This window comes from Passer montanus, unplaced genomic scaffold (assembly GCF_014805655.1).
Source record: "Passer montanus isolate IOZ18808 unplaced genomic scaffold, ASM1480565v1 scaffold74, whole genome shotgun sequence".
Lineage (NCBI taxonomy): Eukaryota > Metazoa > Chordata > Aves > Passeriformes > Passeridae > Passer > Passer montanus.
In genome coordinates this window covers 2,390,233-2,413,650 of record NW_024372592.1, presented here as the reverse complement: position 1 = coordinate 2,413,650, position 23,418 = coordinate 2,390,233, and the positions used below count along the sequence as shown (strand labels likewise).

General features: G+C 37.7%; 1 protein-coding gene across 4 annotated transcripts in view; it reads left to right on the top strand.

Moving 5' to 3' along the window:
- Nucleotides 1-23,418, top strand: part of USP6NL (USP6 N-terminal like) — a 112,688-nt gene that overhangs the window by 76,684 nt on the left and 12,586 nt on the right. For all 4 annotated transcript variants that reach the window (XM_039730906.1, XM_039730907.1, XM_039730904.1 and 1 more), the window contains 8 exons: nucleotides 7,671-7,778; nucleotides 9,674-9,783; nucleotides 12,015-12,063; nucleotides 13,743-13,863; nucleotides 17,056-17,150; nucleotides 18,815-18,880; nucleotides 18,968-19,067; nucleotides 21,150-21,302. In XM_039730906.1, the coding sequence (XP_039586840.1) occupies nucleotides 7,671-7,778; nucleotides 9,674-9,783; nucleotides 12,015-12,063; nucleotides 13,743-13,863; nucleotides 17,056-17,150; nucleotides 18,815-18,880; nucleotides 18,968-19,067; nucleotides 21,150-21,302 (802 nt within the window). The remainder of the gene's footprint in view (nucleotides 1-7,670; nucleotides 7,779-9,673; nucleotides 9,784-12,014; nucleotides 12,064-13,742; nucleotides 13,864-17,055; nucleotides 17,151-18,814; nucleotides 18,881-18,967; nucleotides 19,068-21,149; nucleotides 21,303-23,418) is intronic.

Genomic DNA, 23,418 nt, shown 5'->3' with positions numbered 1-23,418 from the left:
TGCATTTTCTGTTGGGGCTTTTGTTGGTATAGCTCAGAATCTAGAAATTCCATTTCCTCAAAATATGATGTGAATGTGTGAAAAATAATTACTTGTTCCCCAAGTTTTTCTTATAATCCAACTTTTTGTCCTGCCATTTTGTCTGGGAGGTGAAATGAAGGGTCTTAACTGTTGTGACTTTGTTTGTTTCTCTTTTGTTAATGTAGCAGTAAGGAGATTTTTAAGATCAAATATGTTCCCAAGGCAAAGGGACAATAAAAAACCCCTCCATAACAGCTGCTTTGTTTGCAAAGAAACTGTTAAAAATGACCTTTCAGGTAACACAATAACCATGTGTCATCTAAGCAGCAGTGGTTGTGCTCTTCAGCCATTGGTGACATCAGTCCACGAGACACTGACTTAAATAAATAATCCTCTCTTCACCAGGCATGCAGAAGCTCTGGCAGATCAGCTGAGCAGAAAGAGTTTCAGTTCATGTAACAAATTATAGGCTGAACTATAAATAGGGGCTGGAATAATTCAATATGTTCATAAAGGGATGAACTTCACTTGAGGCTAGGAAAAATTTTCACTCATTGTGGAACTCCAGTGAAGCACATGAGGTTTAAAAAACAAGGGTGTTTTCCTTATGCCATTTCACCTCTTATGTGCTAAGTGAACCAGAAGAGACACAATAAAGAATCAGCTGCTTCCTCCTCCTGAGCATCCAGTGGAAAACCAGACATTATTTGTCACTGCTCTTTATGGAAAGCCTGGCCATGTTCTCAGAACAGTGCAAAACTCACAATTAAAGGCAATTTTTATCTGGAAGTGTGTTGGAAGAATGCACCAGCTTTCCAAGCTCACATTCTTGAAACATGGAAGGAACTGTTCCTGAGTCTTGTTTTCTGTCTTCCCTTGACTGGATGAAGTGGTTAATGTTAGAGGAACAAATTACTAAAGAAAAGGAACAGCCTGTGTGTTACAAGACTCACATCACCTGACACTGCCATGGTTTCTGTGCAGTCAGGCTGCTCCTGAAAGAGTATTCTTTAGAAACAGCACTGAAGGGAACGTTGCAGCAACAACAACAGTGACAATGTTATAGGATTATAGATTATAATTGAACTGATATAGATTATAATTGACTGATGGCTTGGTTTTGGAAAATGGCACATTTGAGACATGATTGTGCTCTTAAGTAGGTAGGGAGACTGAGAGAAAGTGATGGTCCCAAGTATACAGCAGATATGTAGAAAATACAGGACTTTGGACAGCCTATTTGTGATGAGCCTTCATAATATACAGCTAAGAGAGCTCTGCCTTGAAGGAACATGTTCATACTGTACACATACTGTAAATCAATCCATATATATTCCATTATTCCAAACTGTCATATGCTTAATTGCAAACTACAGTTTTCATTCAATACTCTGGCAGAGCTGCTTCTCAATTTTTTTTTCTTCTGTCATAACTTCACAAAGAGAATTAATGAGAAAACATTAACACACTGGTGGGTGTGTTGTGTGCATTTGAGATGCTTCACTTGACATCTTCTCCTGGTCTTGACTCCTGAAGAATATATATATATACACACACACACAAGGATAGATAGATAGATAGATAGATAGATAGATAGATAGATAGATAGATAGATAGATAGATAAAAGAAATAGATGAGGCATCTGGAAACTTCATACTGTTTTCCCATTAGAACTCTTGTGCTAAACCTTGTAAAAAAGGTGGGGTGGGAAATAGAGATTAGGAATGTATGCCCATGAGGAACTGGAAATAGATGGAAGAATTGTCATTTTGAGACCATAAATGTGCCAAGCTCTACCATATTTGGGTAATAGTTTAGAGGTAGTGAAGTATGATGTAATAAAGTGACCCCATGTACAGCTTCATAAACAGTGTAGAGTGACAGAATCATGGAATGGTCTGGGGTGGAAGGGAACTGATTCATCATTGAGTTCCAGCCCCCTGCCATGGGCAGGGCCACCTTCCACTAGACCACCTCCCTCAGGGCCCCATCCAGCCGGCCCTTGAACCCTTGCTGGGATGGGGCAGCCACAGCTTATCTGGGAACCTGTGCCATGGTCTCACCACCCTCACAGGGAAGAATTTCTTCCTTATGTAGGAGGTTTTCTTGTTGCCTTTATGTCCTTGGCCAGATTGGATCACACCAGGGCTTCAGCTCTCTGACTGATCCCTGGCTGCTTGGACAATCTCTCTGTATTCCTCCAAACTGCCTGTCCTTGCTTCTTCCCCATAGGCTTCCTTTTTCTGTTTGAGATTATCCAGGCATTCCTGATCATTCATAAAGGCCTCCTGGTGCTTTTGTCTGACTTGCTCTTTGTGTATAAAACTCCTTGATTCCTGTGTCGTTATTTAGGCTTCTCTTTCAGTGGAGTTTTCATGGTTCTTACAGATACCACTCTGAAGTGTGTAACTGCCCTTGTGTCTTGGCTTGATTGATATTTGTCAAAATAAAGCTTTCATCTCCCCATCAGTCATTTCTCATGCAGGAAGTGTCACAGAGTAGCAAAGTTTGTGTTTCAGCATGGTCCTTCTCTAGTTTGTGCTTTTATTTCCTATTTGTATTCTACTGCTTAGTAGTTCAGGGTACAATCAACCACCCACAGATAGTAAATCCTTCCTGGCTTAGTATGATCATAACTTTCAGGAAAGATTAAATAAAACTGTTATATGTTGTATTCCCATTTGAGTATTTCCACCAAAGTATTTCTGTCTTTCCCTGTCTGCCTTCATCTATCTGTGATTGAAGTTGCCTAAATTGAAGGGGAAAGGAAGAAGAGAAACAATCAGGGTAGCTGCCATTTCCAGCTGTTCTGGCATTCACACACAGTGTAATAATCAAGTCTCCAGTTCGTTTGAGGTCTGAACACAGAGCCTTAATGAAGAACCCTCTTTGCATTCCTGAGATTTTTGAATGAGATGGAGCAACTCTTCTGTTTGCACTTTTTCTTCCTTTTTTGCAACCCACAGAAGCTGAAGAACCTCTAAAGGCAGCAGCCTTTATAAATATATTTTCTTTTCATTATAAATATACTTTCTTGTGAGACTTCAGATTTTAATTCTTATGCTTCTCATCACGGATTCTTTTTGAGGTGGCAGAGTCCCTTTGCTGCTTGTGCAGCTCTGCCTGACAGCTGAAAAGTTTTATTTTCAAGAAAACAAACTTTATATCTTGCAGGAGCAATGAGGTCACTTGCCACTCTTCTGGCCAGTGCTGTGTGACAGTGGCCTCATTTCTCTTTCCAGAAACCAGTTGGGTGTATGAGCTGGAGAGCTGGGGCCAGGCAGGGAAGGGGAAGTTGTATGTTTTCCAGGTGTTTTTGCATGTTGGATATTATGGTCTTCATTGAGATGATAGCTACATATTTTTTTTTTTAATCTTCTTGCTTTATAAGGATTTTAGTTCATTCTGTATATTCAGTGTTCTTACAGGTCCAATTAGTTTTTGCATGAGAAGCTCCTTTGAATTCCCACATGATGTGGCCTCATTATTTTCAGTTTCTCCTACCTACTTCAGTATGAACAATCTTATTAATAATTGCAGGAGTTTGACTGCTGTCCTTGTCTGAATATCAGCTTTTTATGTATCCTGTGTTTATATAATTACATGTATCAAGCATAATTTTCTTTTTTCTATGTCCTGTGCTGATGGAAGCACATCCCACCCAGATCCTATAACCCCATTCTTTGAATGATGAATGTTTTCATAGATGTGTGTTTTTATCTTTGCTCTGAGTTTATGTATTTGTGCTTTGTTTTGAGTAATTATTTTAAGAAAGCCTTAATCTGCACAATTTTTTTAAAATTACTCAGTATTTCATCTTCCCAGAAGCAGAAGAAAAAAAGTAACTTCGTGAATTTTCTACTTTCTGTTTTAATTATTAATTCAGAAAGAGCAGGAAAGTAGATGAGAGTTCTGCAAGTGTATAGATACAAGCAGCATTTTTCAGCAGATTTTTTACCTGGTATTACATAAGGACATAAAAGACAGCAGAGGGCACTAGCATGGTGCTTATGGTAAAGGCATTCAGCTAGCTAATAACCAGTGTGCTCATTTATATTTTCTTTAACTGTTTGGTGACTGAATGATTATCAGAAACGAACTTTGCAGTGAAGTGTGTGTGAATTCCCCAAAACTCCCCAAGATTCAGCACAGCTGTGTCATTTTCACAAAACTGGAGCATTGCACAGGGTCACAGAAAGATTGGGCTTGGACGGGGCCTCTGGAGGTCACCTCGTCCACCTCCAGCTGCCCAGGACCATGTCCTGATGGCTTTTGAGATTTCCAAGGTTGGAGACACCACAACCTGACCGGGTGACCTGTGCCAGTGCTCTGTCACCCTCACAATGAAAAAAAAAAGTTTCCTGATGTTCAAAGGAAATCTCCAGTGTTTCAGTTTGTGCTCATTGCCTCTGGCTGTGTGAGCAGGCACCACTGAACAGAGCCTGGCTCTGTCCTTTTTTGCACTCTCCCTTCAGGGTGGTGCAAAAACAAATTGAGAAGATCCCTCTGAGCCTTCTTTGCTCCTGGCTAAACAGTCCCAGCCCTCTCAGCCTCTCCTCATGGCAGAGGTGGTCAGGTCTCATCATCTCTGTAGCCCTCTGCAACATGTCCATGTCTGTCTTGTGTTGAGAACTGGGCTCACCGTACTGAGCAGAGGAAAGGATCCCTCCCTCAACCTGCTGGGAATGCTTTTTTCTGGTGCAGCCCAGGATATCACTGGTCTTCTTTGCTCCAAGGGCACTGTGCTGGCTCCTGCTCAGCTTGGTGTCCCCCAGGTCCTTTTCTCCTGAGCTGTTTTCTGGCTGGTGACCCCTGCAATGTTCTGGTGCCTGTGGTTGTTCCTTTCCAGGTGCAGGACTTTGCACCTCTCCTTGTTGAAGTCTGTGAGGTTTCTGGCAGCCCATTTCTCCAGCTTGTTAGCATCACTCTGGGTGGCAGCACAACCCTCTAGGTGTATCAGCCACTCCTCTCAGTTTTCCATTGGATATGAATTTTTTCACACTCATTTCCATGTTCTTCTTTGTGCACTGGAGCCCATGCCAGACTGAGTGACATTTCTCTCCTCTGTATCAGATGGTGAAAGTCTTTGCTCTTGTGTTCTGCTGAGTCTGTAGGCAGGATCTGGTAATGGGGTGACTGAGAACTTTTTCTCTGCCTCAATAAAATAATGGATGGAACCGCAGAGTCAGTTGAACACAGATCTAAAATGGTTTGCAAGAAGCTGTGAATGTTTTTTGGGTTTATTCTGCCAGGTAGTGCAACAATTCAGAACTTAGCTACTAAAATTGTTTGCTTTCCTCCTGTTTTTGTTTGTTTGGTTTTTTCTTTTTTTTTGTTTTTTTGGTTTTTTTTTGGCATAGCTGTAGTTGGCTGATGAAGCTGTTCACCTCTCTGTCCTTTCTGCTCTTTTAAAAGTTATGTTTGCAACTCACTTTCCAAACTTTCCTGAGAAAAGTGCTTCCACAGTTCTCTCTCTCAGTTTTTACTTACTGCTTTAAGGGCTCTTCTAGCATTTGCCTGTTTCAATTTAGGCACTGCAGAAGATGGGAAAATTGTAAATGCCATGGACTCCTCTGAAACTGGAAATTCTTCTCCTTCAGTTTTATTTTACAAAAAAACCCTGAACAACTCCACAATTTGGATGGATGGTTTGAATTGCTTTAATTCTGTTTGGATAAGAAGCTATTATTGTAAAGGCTTATTTCTGGCCTTTTATATCTACCTGACCTTCTGCCAAAATATTAATTTATACAACAACAGTTGTCTTGAGAATTTATTTTTCAACCAGTTGTCTTCATTAATAACCTTTTGTTCTTGGAGACATTTGAAAATAAGTTAAAAAATTATCATTAGCTGACAAAAATGTTTGTTGTGAAGGTACTCTGTTGCTGCACATGGGTCTGAGGAATAAAACTCTCTGTCACTGAGGACATAGATCGCTGCGTTTTTGTCCTCATAGTTTTCTTCCAAATTTCTAGAAAAGATGTCGCAAATTTGGCTCATTCTGCTTTCCAGTAGACAGGCTAATCTCTTCCTAGGACAACTCCTCTGCACTTGGGGGCGTTTGGCTTTCAAAAGACTGAATTTTCTTCTGTCCCACAAGCAGGTACCTTTGTGTCTGTTGACACACACCCAACTCCTCTGCACTTGGGGGCGTTTGGCTTTCAAAAGACTGAATTTTCTTCTGTCCCACAAGGTACCTTTGTGTCTGTTGACACACACTGAGATCCTGTGTGACCTGAGCTCAGGGTATCCATTGTAGAGAAGGCTGCTTTGGATCTATGTTGTTCTTCATCTTTACAGAAGAAACTCTACTGGCACAGCTGAGCTCACACTGCAAGTGTTGCTGCTTTAGCATTCTTTGTATTAATGCAACAAAGTTTTCTTCATGAAGCACAACAATTTTTTTGTGGACAGCCTCCAGGATGGCTGTTGTATCTTATACAAGTTTGTTTTTCATTTGAAAAAGGAACAAGGGAAGAAACCTTATTTGTGCAAGAGTTAGAGATTCTGCAATCCAGACACAAATCCTTGCTGGCATTAAAGACACCTTTAAAGAACTGATATATTCCAAATGGCAGGAGGGTTGGAAATACACTGCAATGAGGGGTTCATTTATTTCCCAAAACTGGAGATGTGAAATATGTGAAAAGAAAAACAGTCCTGTCTTTCAGGAGGACATGTCTGTAAAAATATTTCTTACTACAAACATGACTTTTATAAAATATTTAAAGGATGTGGTAGCTTTGTCAAGTAAAATTTTTAAGGTCTAACTTCCACTGTGGGATAAACGTGAAGAAAAAATTGGACAGTGGCTGTGTGGTTTGTTCTCTTTTAAACCTAATTGTCTCCTTGTGTAATCATCAAAATAATGGTAAAAACCTAATTTCAGAAAGGTTAAGTTTCTGTGTCAGAGTTGCCTTTTTAATTTTCCTTGTCTTAGTTATGTCTTCAAAAGACGATAACACCTTTTTGTGTTCTTTTGTTGGTTTTTTTGCAAATGTTTTAATATGCTTGTAGGAGATTGATTATTAGTTTAGAAATAGAATGTGAGATCTGTTCACTTTAGAAATGGCACATTCTGGTTTTTTTGTGACCTCACACTTTGCTTCCTTGCACAGATACATTTGATCATACTGTTGCAGTACTGGAAGAATTAAAAAATCAGTTCTGCTTTTGGGTTTTTACTGATAATTTTTAAAGCTTTGTGATTTTGCTGCTTGCTTTTTTGCTATTTCTATTTATAGACTGTAATTACAGTGAGTTATTTGTGGCTTATCCTGAAATAGTGTTGCTAAGAATCTGATTTTTGGGATCTAAATTAGAAAATTTGCTGAGCAAAGGTGACACAATTTTGAAAGACCATCCTACATGCAAAAGTCCTGGCCTGAAAACATCACCTGGGATGGTTTGGCCCATGTGCCTATTTTGTCCCAGTGCCTCTGGATTCTGTCAAGAGGTCCCAAATGGCCCTGCTGGACATATTCCTCAAAACACACTGGAACTCTTTGCCTCCAGCATGTCATCCCTTTCCTGGGGTGCTTGGTGTAATCCCATTTTTCTCTTCAGCATGTTGTGCTTTACTATTCCTTTTATTCAGAGCATTGTAAATTGTGCTGCATTTTTACCTTCTTTTATTTTTTTGCAGTTTCATAGGAGAATTTACAAAGGGATCCCACTGCAGTTGAGAGGGCAAGTCTGGTCTTTGTTGCTTGATGTTCCTAAGATGAAAGAAGAAATGAAAGACTTTTATACTGTAAGTTTGTAGAATTTCTACTTAATATTAATTTTAAAATATCAGATACTAAAGCTACAGGCTTTATTAAGCCTTTGCTGTTATGCAGTGTTAAAAAATAAATTGGAAATTACATTGCACTCTACTGCTTGTTTTAGCTAGGAAAAAGGCTGTGTATTCAAAAGCTGAGCTGAGATTGAGTCTGAGTAGATGAGGATTCTTATGAAAGAAGAGGGATGTTGATATTGATGTTATCTAAATTTTGGTGTCTGCTACCTTCCTCATATTTCTTGCTCTTTAGTCTAACAGGCTGCTTTTCCTGACTAATATATTTTAAGTTCCTCAATAAGACTAGTGGGAGATCCAAAGGAGGTAAAATAGGTTATGCTGAATAATGAGTTGTGAGAAAGAATGCCAAGTAAAGTTAAAAGCATTTAAAAATAGGTGAAATAATCTTCAGGAATTACTAATGTCATCTAATGCTCAATGCAAAACAAAGAAATGTTTGTAGTTCAGATACAGAAGTAGAAAGAGTTTCTTCCATCATTATCTGATTTGTGATATACTCATCTTGCTGCTCTCTATTTTTATTTCCTGAAGTGATATGAACACTGCTCACTGCAAGTGTCACTAACAAACTGCACACCTTAAAGTCAGAAGGATAATACATGTTTATTGTAGGTCAAATAGCTTCTTTCAGTTCTCTTTGCAGGAGAAATTCCAGTTAATAACCTTCTGTCCTTCCTGTTTCTCAAACTTTTGGTACCTTTCTGTTCTTTCACACATGAGGCTGCCATGATTGCAAGGGCTTAGGATGCTTCTTTTCCTATATTCCATCATATCATAGGTGTTTAAAACTAGAAATTTTCCCTTTGCTGCTTTTCCATCTGTCTGGGGGACAAATCCTTCTGGGTGTTCAGTTTAAATTGTACTGAAAGGTGCACATAGCTGAGATTGTGGTTAGTGTTGTGTTGGTTCAATGACTTACAAGTAATTCCTCATGTGCCTAAAGCTTCTGGTTGTGTTCAACAGACTTGATGCATGTTATTGTTCCCTGTTCGATCCCTTAGTTATTATCATTTTTTACTTTACTCTTGTTTTCTTGCAACCAGAGTCTGTAGAGTTGTGTCTTTTGATTGTCTGTGGTATTCTCTAATAGTCAGAAGTAATGTTTTAAAAATACCATATTGAATCCAGGGTCTTGCAAACTCAGCTTTTACTGACAGAAGTGAGAATAAATGAATGAGAGACAAGAGAAAATTATTGTTAAGTGCAAAAAACAAGGTGTCAGTCTAAACCTGTGCAGGTTTCATAAGTATTCAATTACAAAAATGGATTTAATTATAAAACACTAAAGCAAGTGCTTAAAGTAGACATATTCTACAGCTAAATTAGATTAGAACAGAGAGACATAGGAAATTACTAGAGAAATGTCCATTATCTGTATTTAGGCAGCTATATAGCTGTTATTTCTGCTCGAGAAAAGACAGAAGTATGAAAACCACACTAAATCATTTGCTTAAAGCCTAGTCTAGAGCATTTGCATGTCAGGTTCTTGTTCCTGAGTAGCAAAATTAATTTTCTTTCACTAGTGCTCTGCCTGCCTCAGAAATGACAATAAGAAATTTAAAATGCTGAAGCAGCCTTAAATATGGGTAGTGAATGATGTGTCAAAAACATGTATATTATGGGATTGGTCTTTCTACACCTTTACTTTGTGGCTCTTTCTGACTCATAGAATTTGTACCACATAACGCTTATTTTGGAAGTTAAAACTGTTAATCTTGTGAGTTGCTAGTCTGTATTGTTTTAAATCCCATGATGGCAATTCATTCAACACAGCTGTACAGTCAAGCAGGTTTCTGCTTTTTTCAGAGTTCACAATTTTAAACTTCGGTTCTTTCCTGTGCTCCCAGAAATTGAAGTATCAAGCACGAGGGTCTTCCCCAGACATTCGGCAGATTGACCTCGATGTGAACCGCACGTACCGAGACAACATCATGTTCCGGGACAGATATGGTGTGAAGTAAGTAAACTTCCATCTCCCCAGGCATTTTAGCCTTCCTTTGGATTTTGTATTCACCCAGTATTTAATTCAGAACCAAATAGAGCAGTCTTTTTGTATGTGAGCATTTAATTATTTACAGCTATAGGCCATAATGCTTTAGGATTTCTTCAAAATGTTTGGTTTTGTTATATTTTTTGCTGCCGCTAGAGGAGGAATATTAGGCAGCTGTCATCTTTAAAAATGCTTAATAGTGAAAAAAGTGGGGATACAAACATCAGTATTGTTGCTTGCTTGCAGCATCAGCACCCTGCTGAGAAGAAGAGGGTATTTTTCCCCTTCTGTCTCTGTATTAGTTCAGTTTTTAATCTCCTTTTCTTGCCAAGGCACATTTTATGGTAGTCTGCTGTTCTCAAAAAGTGGTACTCAGAGCTGTGGGCTTTAATGTGATAAAAAAAGAAACATTTTCTTACATTATTATTTTAGATATTTTGTGGAAAAATCCTGAATGAGGGGAATTTCTTTGAAGGCTGTAAGGAAGGAGCACAGAGCAGAGATTCGCAGGCTGAGGTGGTTCCATGCAGCCAGTGCAGTTCTGATCCATTTGTGCAGGGCTGGCAGTGCCTGTGCTGCTCGGGCCTCTCTGTGTTCTCTGCACACATTTTAGGTGTCAGCAGGAGCTCATTGTCCCCTCAGTTTGGGGTTAACACAAGCAGAGCCAGCTGCAGTCCCTGTGGCTGTTGTAACCATGCCCTCAGAGTCCACAGGAAAGCCTTTGGCTGCCTAAAGCAATTTCACACTTGGAACAGATCTCAGAATTACTGTACATATATTATGCATTTCCAGCAATGCCTCGATGAAAAATTCAGAAATCATTTCACATAGCAATGAAATAAAATCCCCTGGGTGAGTCAATTGCTTGTTTGACTTTTAAGTAGACTGCATGTCTTGGAAGGTTCATTGTTTTACAGGTCTTCAGTGCTACCATCTAGTGTAAATAATGCTGAAATCACTGTTGTTCTGTGTATGGAACTGTGATTGAGATTGAGCTCCTATGCTCAGTTTGATGTGGTCAGCTAAGGGTACAGGAGGTTCCTGTGTTCACTGGGGACCTGTTAGTTTGTCACTTTACAATGAGGCTACAGCTTAATGGCTAGTACCTTGTTACACTTTTCTTGGTTACTGAAGAATGGCTAAACTTCAGTTCTGCAAGAAGGTAAACCAAAACGCCACAATTCAGGTGTTTTGATAAAATTCTCCAAGTATAAATCTTCTTCCCAAACGAAAATAAGCACCTTCTGACTTAATGCTTTCTTTTGTTTAGCCTGTTAATAGCACTTTCCATTCATTGATTAGTAACAGGGAGAAAATGTCACTGGACAGAAAAAGGACAGTATGGAAAACTCTGCTGTTAAATTTTAGCAGTTTTACTTGTAGATGATAGTAGGCATTCAGGTATCCAGATTCTCTCCTGAACAGGTGACAAAAAGTAGCTGTGAGTTTAAAAGTGGATTGTGAGAGCCCTGCAGTGTTTGTTTCATATACAACTTGGAAAGAGCAGAGTTGTGCTGGCTGGTTTGGTGTTGTTTGGGGCTTTTTGTCTGGCTGCCTTCTCAAGTTGGACTGTTTTGCAGAAAGCAAGGGACCTCTACAAAGCTTTTTGTAATTCTGGATCTGAAGTACCCAGAAATCAACAGAGGGCTGAGCACAGGATGCTGAGCCAGAGTTAATATTGTTTTTCTTCAGTTTGACAGTAGCAGTCACTAGAGCAGACTTTAATTTCAGTGCCAAGATTAAGACACCTTTGTGGCTGCTTTGTGTATTTCACATCTTCACTTCTACATCTCTGTTTGGAATCAGTAACAGCTGTTAGTGTTCTGCAAGCACAAAAAACAAGTTTGGGGAGTTTAAATTTTGGCATTCAGAATAAATCAGTGTTTGAAATGTCACCCATGCAATGTTTCACTTTACCTGTCTGTAAAAGTGATGATGTGCCACTACTCCCTTCTAAAGTATATTGATACTTTTTGAAACATTTCAACATGTAAAACATCATAAAGGTGCTAATTACAAAATAGGCTTGAAATCAGAAGCACTTACTGTTGTCAAATGTGGTTTATCCTGTTCTTTAGTGCTAGACAAGTTAAATTAGGAAAACATGTTTCCAAAATGCAGTTCACTAATTCTATGTTTTTCTCTTTTTACAAAAGATAATACTATAGTTTTTTCATTTTCTGCTCTTATTTCTCCAGGCAGCAATCTTTGTTCCATATTTTAGCTGCATATTCCATATATAATACGGTAAGCTGTGTTCCTTCACACTTAAATCTGGTTTCTCTAAATGTGCTGTAAAATGATAACTTGCATTTCTTTCTCCCTAAAAAAAATCAACAAACATTTCAGAGACCATTGGAAGTACATAGAAAAAAATTATTTGTTGACATATTTTGAGCTGAATTTAAAGCATCTGAATTATGAGTTTTATTGGACAGACTGAACTATTGCTTACAGTCTGTAATAAGAATGAATTTGTGTTGTGGTGAAGTGTTATGTGACTGATATTTTCCCCATTATATTATCTGCCTCCCTGCCATTTGAATGATGGGGAGGAAAATACTGCAGAAAGATTCATGTTGGAGTCCACAGGTGTATTTCATAACCTGAAAGGTTTTAAAAATTCGGAATTAGTTTAAAAGGTTGCATCTTCTTTACATAAGTGCTTGGTCTTGGCTGCAGTCCTGAATGGGATTTACTGGAGTGGGGTTTCCAGACTGTATCATAAGGGTTAGAAGCTTATGTATTTGGTAATGTCTTTTGGCTGCACGCTAAAAATAGAAAAAGAAATGCCTTCATATCCACATTTAACTGTGGTTTAACTGTCCCCATTCCTTGGGCCCATTCTGAGCACTTCTGTGCATCTTCCATTTTATATCCGTCAGCAGCTCCCCAGAAGTCAATATAAAATATGTTTACCGTAGAAGAGGAAAGAGAAATTAAAGCATGTACTTGAATTAAATACTGGTTTGTTTGGATTTTTTTAAAGTTCTAGGAAATGTAACCTTTCTGTCTGACCTTTCCTACCTCGTATAAAATATTGAACTGGTATTTTCAAGTTGCATGAATAATTATGTTTAAAATCAATCATCAGAGTGTAATGAAAATATTATAGTGAACTTTTTATTTTGCACTTCTGTTGTTGTATTTTTCCTCTTAATGTGTAGCAGTTCTTGTGCTTCGGTTTTATCTCTAGAACAAAGTTGTGCTAAGAACTTGTAAACCTGAAAAAACTTTACAGTTTGGTAATTGTCCTTACAAATACTTCGTTGATGGGGTTATCTTTGCAGCAGAATGATAGTGACAGCTGGTTCCTGCCATAAAATTCAAAATTAATAGCAGAGGAAGTACTCAAATTCAGTTTTGGAACAATAATTTTTTTCTTTGGGTGTCTTACAGTTGCTTGCTGTTGGGCTGCTAGACTTGAGCAAGTTTATAGTTACAGGTCACTGTTGAAAAATCCCATGTTTATCAGATGGTACCCTGACTGTAGACAAGAACAAAGCCAGATACTCTCACCCTCCATAAAACCCCCCAAATTACAACTAAATGAGAAATCCATCCATTGGACAAAAAGATAATACAGTAACTTGAAAATATTAGTACTGACCAAGGATTTTGTTCATCAGTAGTGAGTTCTAATGAGCAATCAATACTTCCAGGTTACTTTTCAGTTGGAGGGTTGTACATCATCCCTTCTATCTATCAATATTTTTAATGTTTAAATATGAAGTGTGTTTGGTGGGAAGCTGTGCCATCAGGACAGGCCTCATCTTTCCTCCACTAGCTCAAGGAAAAGCTAAAAGCTCATAGCTATGAGGCTTTTGTTTTCCAGCAAAATACTTTTTAATATTTCCACTGTGTTATTTACATATTTTAATATTTTTAGTATTAATATTTTGCTATTTCCACGGTATGATTTTCAGGAAGTTGGATACTGTCAGGGAATGAGCCAGATCACAGCTTTGCTCCTGATGTTCATGAATGAAGAAGATGCCTTCTGGGCCTTGGTGAAACTTCTGTCGGGTCCAAAGCACGCTATGCATGGTATGGAGTTTCCTGTCAGTGCATTTAGGTTTCAGCCTGTCCTATTTAAGCTGTAAATTATTTGAAAATGAAACTGTTCTGTTCTGATTGGTCAAAAATAAAACATAATGAGAGCTTTATACTTGGGGGAGGTATTGGATGTTACTGGAGCTCTCATCCATAAGAGAGAGTAATGGTTTTTATATGTGATATCTTTCAAATAGTTCTTAATGAAAATCAGATGGTTTCCTCTTCTCTTATTCTCTCAGGGAATGTAACCAATTGAAAACTGGTTATGTAGATATCTATGTAGTAATAAAATAGTAGAGGAAGCCTAATACAGAATGTGTTAAGCAATATTGCAGCTGTGCTATCGTTTGGCAGGACAGGAATCTACAGTAAAAAATGGACTTGTGTCTAGGCATGAACTTCAGGCTTCTCAGATTTATCTCCACCTCACACAGAATTTCCTGCCCTCATGGTATTGTTGCTCTTGTTTCTCTTTCCATGCCAGATTTATTATGATCTGTGCATATTCCGTGGCTATTGGTATGGAACAAGTCCAGGAATTCCAAAACATTTGTGATGCTACAGTTCTGCTGATTCAAAAAAGCTGTGGTTCTTGTAAGCCTGCAAAAATAAATGTCATCCAGAACTTGGGCTTTTTAGCAAATTTCCACCAAGTTCTAGCTGCTTTTACCTGCTGAAGAATTTCTCATTCTGTGATATCTCCTTCCCAGGCTTTTCATTCTTCCTGGATGTTCTCCAAAACACACAAAACAAAGGGATAGTTTGTTACTTTGCTGTTTGCAGTTCTGCAAAACTATTGACTCGGGGGAGGAAAAAAGTGTGATCTGATGTCAATGTCATAAATGAAATTTTGAGTTCATCAAATGTCAAAAGATTTTCTTGGAGCTTTACACAATGATAATACAGACTAAAAGCATCTTACAAAAAAAAATATAGGTTTCATAATAATCCAAACCTGTGTAACTGCAGCCATATAGAATATTGAGCTCCTCAAAGCTCACAGAAAATTCTTACTTTGGGGGAAGTAAGTCAAAATCAGGTCCTTATTTACCAGATCATGTGCATGATAAACAAGAGGATAAACACAGGCAGATGAGTTGCTTGAGATGTTGCAGACCTCCCTCCTTCCCTCCTTTATTCCTGTCACACACCTGTCCAGTGACAGGAGAGGGAAGGAGGGAGCTTGGAGTAGCCCAAGGCTTGGTGAGCTTCCCCACAGAGCATATGAACCATTGTGTCCCAGCTTTATTATGCACACTGAAACTGTTTTGGAGTGCCTGTTAGGCAAGTTTGCATTTATAGAGGTTGATAAAACTTTAATTATAACTCATATGTTCCCAATTTATCATTTATTTAATGTTGCCAGCTAGTCTAAGGTTCTGCTTTCAGCAGGTTGGACCAGATAATCTCCAGAAGTATTGTCCAACCTGGATTTCCTGTGATTCCTTGAATTTATCTGTTTTAAATGTCACTGTGCATCTGTAAATATCACTGTAGATTCTGGAAAGGAAACTTTAAACTCAGGAAACTGACTTAACTGATGTCATATTACAGTTTGCACTTTCTATGTTCTTCTTTCTGGAAATAAAAAACTTAAAATACTGTCTTTAAAGCTGAAAGAATTTCAATTCCAAATTGCCAATATCCATCAAGAAAAACTTCTATAGTTACACTTGATGCCACTGACCATCAGATAGTTCTCTGAAATGGGCATCTGCCTATGGAAATCATGGGCTTGGGCTAAGAAATTCATTGCCAATATCCATCAAGAAAAACTTCTATAGTTACACTTGATGCCACTGACCATCAGATAGTTCTCTGAAATGGGCATCTGCCTATGGGGATGGGCTAAGAAATTAAATTAGAATCATACTGGCAAGATTAAGATGGTTAAAAGCTCCTCCCCACAGACAAGGTTTTTCATGTTTTTTTTCCATTTTACATGTGATACAGCAACCTGGAATTCTTTTTGGGTGCAGCCCATTAGACAGACTAATTTCTAGTATAAAACTACTTGAAATAAAGAGATGAATTTGGCCTCTCTGGTATTTCATATTGTATGGAAGATGTTAAGTCTCTAGATGATAAAATACAGACATCTGACCCTGAAAATTGTCTGTTTTTTTGGAAGCTCTTTCCATTGATCTTTCTGTAGTCTTAAAAATTCAGGATAATGAGTTGGTATATGTAAATGTAAAAGAGCAGCCTTTCTTGGAAAAAGAACCTTTATTGTTATTGTTGATGGCTAATTAGCTTTGATGTAGTCACTGTTTACAGTAAGAAAAAAACCAAATGCCTTGCCTGTGTTATTGAAATTTCCTAATATGCAACCTGACATTTAAGTATTGTAGAATTTGCATTTGTATCTACGAAATACTAAACTTTTGTGAATCTGAGGTTTTAAATCTTGTGTCTTGGTGACTGTGCACTGAATTGCATAATTTGAAGTAGAAGGACTTTGCTTTTTGGTTTGGGACTCAGTCACTCTTATTTTTTTTAAGTTACATGGCTGCTATGGATCTGTACTTGTTCTTCCAGTTTTCATACTGCTTAAAGTATATTGGAGTTTTTTTACAACTTTAACTCTGCTGATACCTCAGCTGGAAAGGTGTCTTAGAGTTTTCCATGTGTAACCACGAAAACAATTAGATAGGTTTTTTAATGCCCTTTGTTTCAGTTGTGTGAGCTCACAGTCTTTAGTTATAGGCTATAATCATGGTATTTGGCTTACTAGAATATCCCTCTTGTCTTTTTAATGCTCTTTTCCTCAATGCAGACAGTTCTAGTAGATACCTGTGCTGTTTGCCCTTCTATCATTAATTTTCTGGGCTATAATTTCAGTTTTAGTGGGTGAGGGTTGTGATTCTTTGCTTTGGTTTTCTTTTAAAGAATAATTGTAAATGTGGTTTCCACATGATCTTATATTGGTTTGGCTAATGTAGGACTGATGGATCTGCTGTCATTTGTCATTCTGATGTAATATTTGTCACTAAGGGAATGTATTGATTGTAGCTGTTTAGGCAGGAGTATGTGCATATCTGTATGGAGACATCAAAATATTGTTATGAATATCTGTTCAGATCCAATGGTCTTATAGAACCATAATGTTCTTGGAGCCTTAATGGCTTTTTTATGTCATTTTATAGTACAAACACCTGTTAAGTGGCCATCTTCTTTTCATAGGTTTTTTTATTCCTGGCTTTCCAAAACTGATGAGGTTTCAGGAACATCATGACAAAATACTGAAGAAATTTTTGTCCAAACTTAAGCAGCATTTGGTAAGTATTTATTTCACTATGCAAGCTGTGCACATTTACAGCTTTCTACCTTTGTTTCAGTTCAGGTGAACCCACTAGATAAGAATAAGCAAACCTCAGGAAAAAACGTCAAGTTTTAAGAGGCCGCACATTTACAGCTTTCTACCTTTGTTTCAGTCAGGTGAACCCACTAGATAAGAATAAGAAAACCTCAGGAAAAAATGTCAAGTTTTAAGAGGCAGAAGTGCTGTTGTTTTCATTACAGACAAAGTTATGGTGCATCTTGACAAAGTTATGATAAAACTGGATCCTAAGAATTATTAATTTGTGTGTCTATCTCACTTTGGACCTCTGAGCTAAGGACAGTGTGTAGTTCTTCTGTTTGGCCTTGTGTGAGCTTCTCATGCTAGAACATTTTATCAGGGATTTTTTTGTATGTTTAGCTTGTGGTTGGTTCATCTATGGACAGAGCTGACTTTAGGACCAACCAGTTTAAATTTCCATTTAAAAAATAACCTTTATAAGAGGTGTTAATGGTCCATTTAAAATACCTTTATTTTCATGAAGCTACATGTTGAGTTTTATCTCTTTTAATGTTTTTAAATAGAAAATAATATGCCTTTTCTTAAATATTGGCTAAGTATTTAATATTTATTCTAAGATGTAAATTATTTTTCTAATGGGAGGAAAATGCCCTTTCAGTAGGCATCAAGAATTTCATTTTACAGTTCATTGGTACTGCCATAATACATCTCCAGTTCTTAAAAAGTAGTGCAAAAGATGCTCACTTGCAGCAACATCATTTTTCTCATCTCTTCCTGTGAATGTGTCACTAAAATGAGCCAATGTTAACTCCTCAGAGGCAAAAGTAAAGCCTGCACATAAACCAAAGGGATTTGGCCCATTGTTTATTCAGCATTTGTATAACCAAGATCTCAAATTTGGTGCTTAATTTTTGGCAAAGCTGAATCTGGCAAGCATAGAGTATGATTTTATCCAACAGTTAAAATTCAGGATTCCTTAACTTTTCAGCTTTTACTTTGGCTTTTCTTCTTGCTGTGTAAAGGACTTTGAAGAGCTCCACGAAGCTGCAGAGAAGCTTTAGCAGTCTTTGAATATGTGTCATACCTCATGGATTATCTGTGCTCTAGGGGAAATCAGGCCCCTTAATCAAGAAATAAAATTCCTTATCAGCCTGCATCCTGTTTGAGGCCCACTGGTCAAAGAATTTGGTTGTTTTCCAATAATTTCTGGTGGATATGTATTTTTGTAAGGAAGTCCTTTCAGTCTTGGGCATGAATTGTCAGCCTTGCTACAAAGAAATGAAAGACTTTATGGACCCAGTGCCTGAACTTGGGTTACTCCAGAATACGGATTTATTTTCTTGAGAGAGGATTTTATCCTCTGCTACCTCTGTCCCAAAAACATGATAAAAGTCTAGGATGTATTAATACTTTAGCACCTCTAAGTGCATGTTCTTCAGGTGGTGAAATTAACAAAGAAAAGCTATAAAAACCAGAATTTGCCTCTGTTGGATTGAAGTAACAGTGTCTTATATAGTTAAATTAATTATTTATAGTGACTATTGAGTACATTAGCCTCAAGGGAAAAATGTTTTTTCATGGAGAATGCAAGGCATTACTTGGATTTTTGAAAGTATTTTTCAACTTCTGTGTTGTTTGCAGGACTCCCAGGATATGCCCACCAGCTTTTACACAACCAAGTGGTTTTTTCAGTGTTTTCTTGATCGTGTGAGTATGTTTTTCTTTCTGTTGCTGTTTTTAATTGTGACTTGGGGCAGACTGTTTTCACAGCATTGCCTGATTCTGTCATTGCAGACTCCCTTTACATTAAGCCTCAGGATATGGGATATCTACATACTTGAAGGAGAGAGGATTCTCACTGCTATGTCTTACACAATTCTGAAACTGCACAGAAGTAAGAAAGAAATCTGTCAAACCTTTGAAACCTAAACAGAGTTTCAGCTAGTTTTGTTCTCATTTTGTGTAGTTTGACCTTAATGTGTAAAAATCTTAGTTTCCCACGTGCCTTATGCTGCTTCTGACAGATATTTTTAATTCCTTATGCACAATAAGTTAAAAATCTTAGCTTTATAGTTGTGTGTGTGTTGTGGGTTGATCTTGGCTGGATCCTGGTGCCCACCAAGCTGCTCCATCCCTCTCCTCTTCAACAGGACTTGGGGAAGGGGAAAACAAGATGGATTTTTCCAGACATCAGGGCAGTTGTGGGGAAAATTAACTCCATCTTAGCTGGGCCTAATGCAGTGTGATTGTAAAAAAGAAGTATTTATTAGAGTAAGAAAGTTATTTGGACCTGAAGTCAGTTGTATTGCTGACTAAACAGTGGGGAAAAGTGTGATAGTTTCATGGTCTGGAAATGGCTTCTTTAGCCACAGGATTTAAATTAATCAAAAAACACACAAATAATCAAGACTGTGCCACTAAGTGCTGAAAATCTACCAGCAAATACCTCAGCAGCAAGGAATCACCAGTCTGTGTCACTTTATACCATTGTTTGTCCAAGAATGTAATTAAAATCCAGAATGTTTTTTTAGTCTGCCTGTGTGACCTTCTCCTTCATCTCTTGACTTTGGGTGAAGTAAAATTTGAGCTTTTGGACAGAACTGTCTAAAGCATCTGTGCCTGGTTCCCCAAAGTGACTTGGCATCCTAAAATTCCAAGGACCCAAAAAACTTTTGAGGGTGGATAGTGGCTTCTAAATAGATTTGAGCATTTCTAAGGATGATACCTTGTGGCTCAACTTTGAGACACTCCTGCTTAGCTCATAGAATCAATGTTTCAATTTCCTTACTAGTTTATCCTTCTTGAACTGAGGTGATGCTACCTCACTGTCTCACTGGGCTGAATTCATTAGTTTGTTCATAAACATAAACTTTGAAAAATGGAACAGGTTACCTTCTACATTATTCCACTTGAGAAAGCTAAACATTTAGAGGCAAATCATTAGGCTCAACGTTTTTGTTTCTCTTCTTAATTTACAAATAGATATCTACTTGATTTCATTTTGTTTTTATTCACCTCTCATTTAATGGGAAGACCTGAGGAAAAAGACTCAGTGTGAATTTGCTTGCTAAGCAAGTATACAGCAACTTCCTCCATGATCAAACACTGAGAGAACCTCAAGGCAGCAGAGGAGATGAGAGGGCTGGCAGAGAAGCTGGCAGAAGACAGATTCTGATTTGTTTTCCAGTTCCTTGTCTACCCTCAAAAACATGGATGGTATAGGTATTCAGTCAGTGTCATTGTGGAATACATGCCAAGAGCATTTTTATTACAGCACCAAAACAGTTTTTTTAAGGTTTCCATATTGAAATGATACATCTGAAACTTTTGATGGTGTACAAATGATGAAAAAAGAGACTTAGATATGCAGTTACAGCCTCGCAATCCACATGGCCTTACTGCTGTGTTAAAAGGGAAACAAAAATGACCTGATAATTGTAAAATGACTTTCAAAATATGACCTGAATTTTCAGAGAGCCTGAAGCAATGGTTCTGAAGTGTGAACTGCCATTATCATTTCATTGGGAGTTAATTCAGTTGTGAGGGTGCTGTGAATAGGGATTTTTAAAATGTTTATCTGCTTTTCAGAGCTCCTAATAAGAGAGATGATGTCTGTTGTACAGATCCTCAGCAGTGGTTGTAAGCTGAGGATGCAGGCTGACAAATAAAGGCCTGAAGCTGTTGGGCATGAGAAGGCTGAAGGAGGGTGACTTGCAGTTAGTTTTGTGAAGGTGCCCCTTTATGAAAAACAGTCCTAAGTAAAGAATAATGTGTAGAAAGGCTTTCCATGGTGACTTGCAAGTGAATTTTTTAATGTATTTTTAGATCTCTAGTTGAAGAAATCTGTTATCTGCCTAATTATCAAGTGTTTTTCATTCTACTTTGAAAACAAAAGCACCTCATGACTAAAGTACATTTTTGAGTGTTCATTATCAAGATGTCTTAATGTATAATGTAATATTTTCTCCTTATATAGAGCATCTGATGAAATTACAAATGGAAGAGCTTGTAGAATTTCTGCAGGAGTCTTTAGCCAAGGATTTCTTCTATGAAGATGACTTTGTAATAGAGCAGCTCCAAAATTCTATAACAGAATTGAAACGAGCAAAGCTGGATTTACCAGTAGCTGGTAAGAAACTTGCAAATATGCAGAGTTAGATATTTGGAGTTATTCACACATTGGTAATTTTTTAAATGTTAATTAATGCTGTTGAAAACTGTGCAAATATTTTCCTCTTCATCACTGCATAGATTTGGGGAGTTTTTACCCAAAAATATTTTACAGTGTAAAATCACCACTTTTCCTTTCATGAATTTTCCTCTTCTTTTGGTGTTTTGTTTATTGTTTTTAAGGTAATGGCAAAGCACTGTGGAAAAATACCATATTCTGGTAATTTTATTAACTTGAATTTATAAAACCTTTCAGATAGAGGCTCTGATATCAAGGTTTCAAAGTGTCTGAAACACTGCATTGTCAGAAAATCCAGAATGTTTTGTAGATTGATTAGACGTGGACCAAACTTCAGGCCAAATAGCTTCTTCTGTTTGTCAAATCCAGATTTGTAATTTTTTGCAAGTGATAGACTTGCTGGGTGTTTAATGGCATAGTTTTCATTATTTCTTTTTAGCCTTTGTGCTTTTTGGTTCCAGATAAGAGATGGTTGCTTCATGTGACCTTACTTATGAAATGTATAGGATTTCTTCAAGATTCTATTCTTTTTTCTATCCCTATCTCCATAGTTTTTAATTAGAATTTTTCTTGTGATTACTCAGAGTACTTTTACTTTATCCTTGCTAATTGTAGAAAAGTATGTGAGAAAATGTTTTAAAAAAAATTACAAACATGGCAGAATTTGCCTTGAAGTAACTTTATTAAGTTGCTGTGGTTGGCTTTCAGAAGTTAAGAAGTGTCAGAATAAAGTTTGCCTGTGTAGCATTGTTGTGATAATTTGTTCTTTCATTAATGAACTTAATTTTTTTGTTTCTGTTGACATTATTTATTGCATGTAGTATTGGGCTGTGTCAGATCTCCTCATCACAGGTAAATACCTGTTTCACCTGCTTCTTCAGATCTGTTCCTATCCAGTACAAACACTTCCTGTGTATTTGTTTCTTATTTTGCTTCTTCTCAGAGTTCCCATTTCTCTTGCTTCCTATTCCTGTGTTTTGCCTTGTTCCTGAATTTCTGTACAATCTGTCCAGCAGAACTTCTTCCACCCACAACAGGTCTAAGTCTACTTTCTGCCCTTTTCATCTGTTGCTTCCCCTATCTCACCACAACATTTCTGTTCTACCACCTCTCCATCCTTTTCCCCAAGCTGAGTTTCAGTTTTGACTTTCTCTTCAGAAGTTGCTCTTTGTCCCCACACTTCAGCCAGGTGCTGTCTCAGGTGTTTTGTGCAGTGGGTGACAAATCTGAGCAGCTGTGTCCTTCAGCATCAGTGCCACAGCACCATGTTACAAAGAGATAAATCACAGGAGTCCTTTCTGTTCAGTCCTAAATACTGAGCTCTCCATGGTTATGTTTGAACAGTGAGGGCTTATCCCAACAGCTTCACTTCTCTGTAGACACATAGATTTTTTTTATGGATGTGGTAAAGTAAATTTCATCAGTGAAAAGTTCCACATGTACTGAGCTCTCCATGGTTATGTTTGAACAGTGAGGGCTTATCCCAACAGCTTCACTTGTCTGTAGACACATAGATTTTTTTATGGATGTGGTAAATTTCATCAGTGAAAAGTTCCACATAAAACTGTGGTAGGGGAAGAATTGGGAAAGATTTTTGTAGTTTGCTGCTTGATGGAGTAAGTGTATCTGAAATACATGCATGTAAGTCATATTGAGATTTTTCTGTGAAAAATACAGATTTTACTGAAAATTTTCTTGATGCAGAAGGCAGTGGTAGGGGAAGAATTGGGAAAGATTTTTGTAGTTTGCTGCTTGATGGAGTTAGTGTATCTTAGAGCCTAGAAATTCACATGCATCTAAGTCATATTGAGATTTTCTATGGAAAATACAGAATTTACTGGAAACTTTCTTGATGCAGAAGGCAAAAAATCTGTTCCTAACTTGTTTGTTTTAAGGCCTTTGTTTTGGTAGAACATAAAATGTCTTCAGATGAAAGTTTGAGAATAGTCTGGATTTTCACAGAAAATTCAAGGAGGATTTAGGTGACATAAGAGTCACTCCCCTTGTGACAGAAAATGTGAGACTCACTGAGTCTTCTTGTGGATACCAGCAGCAA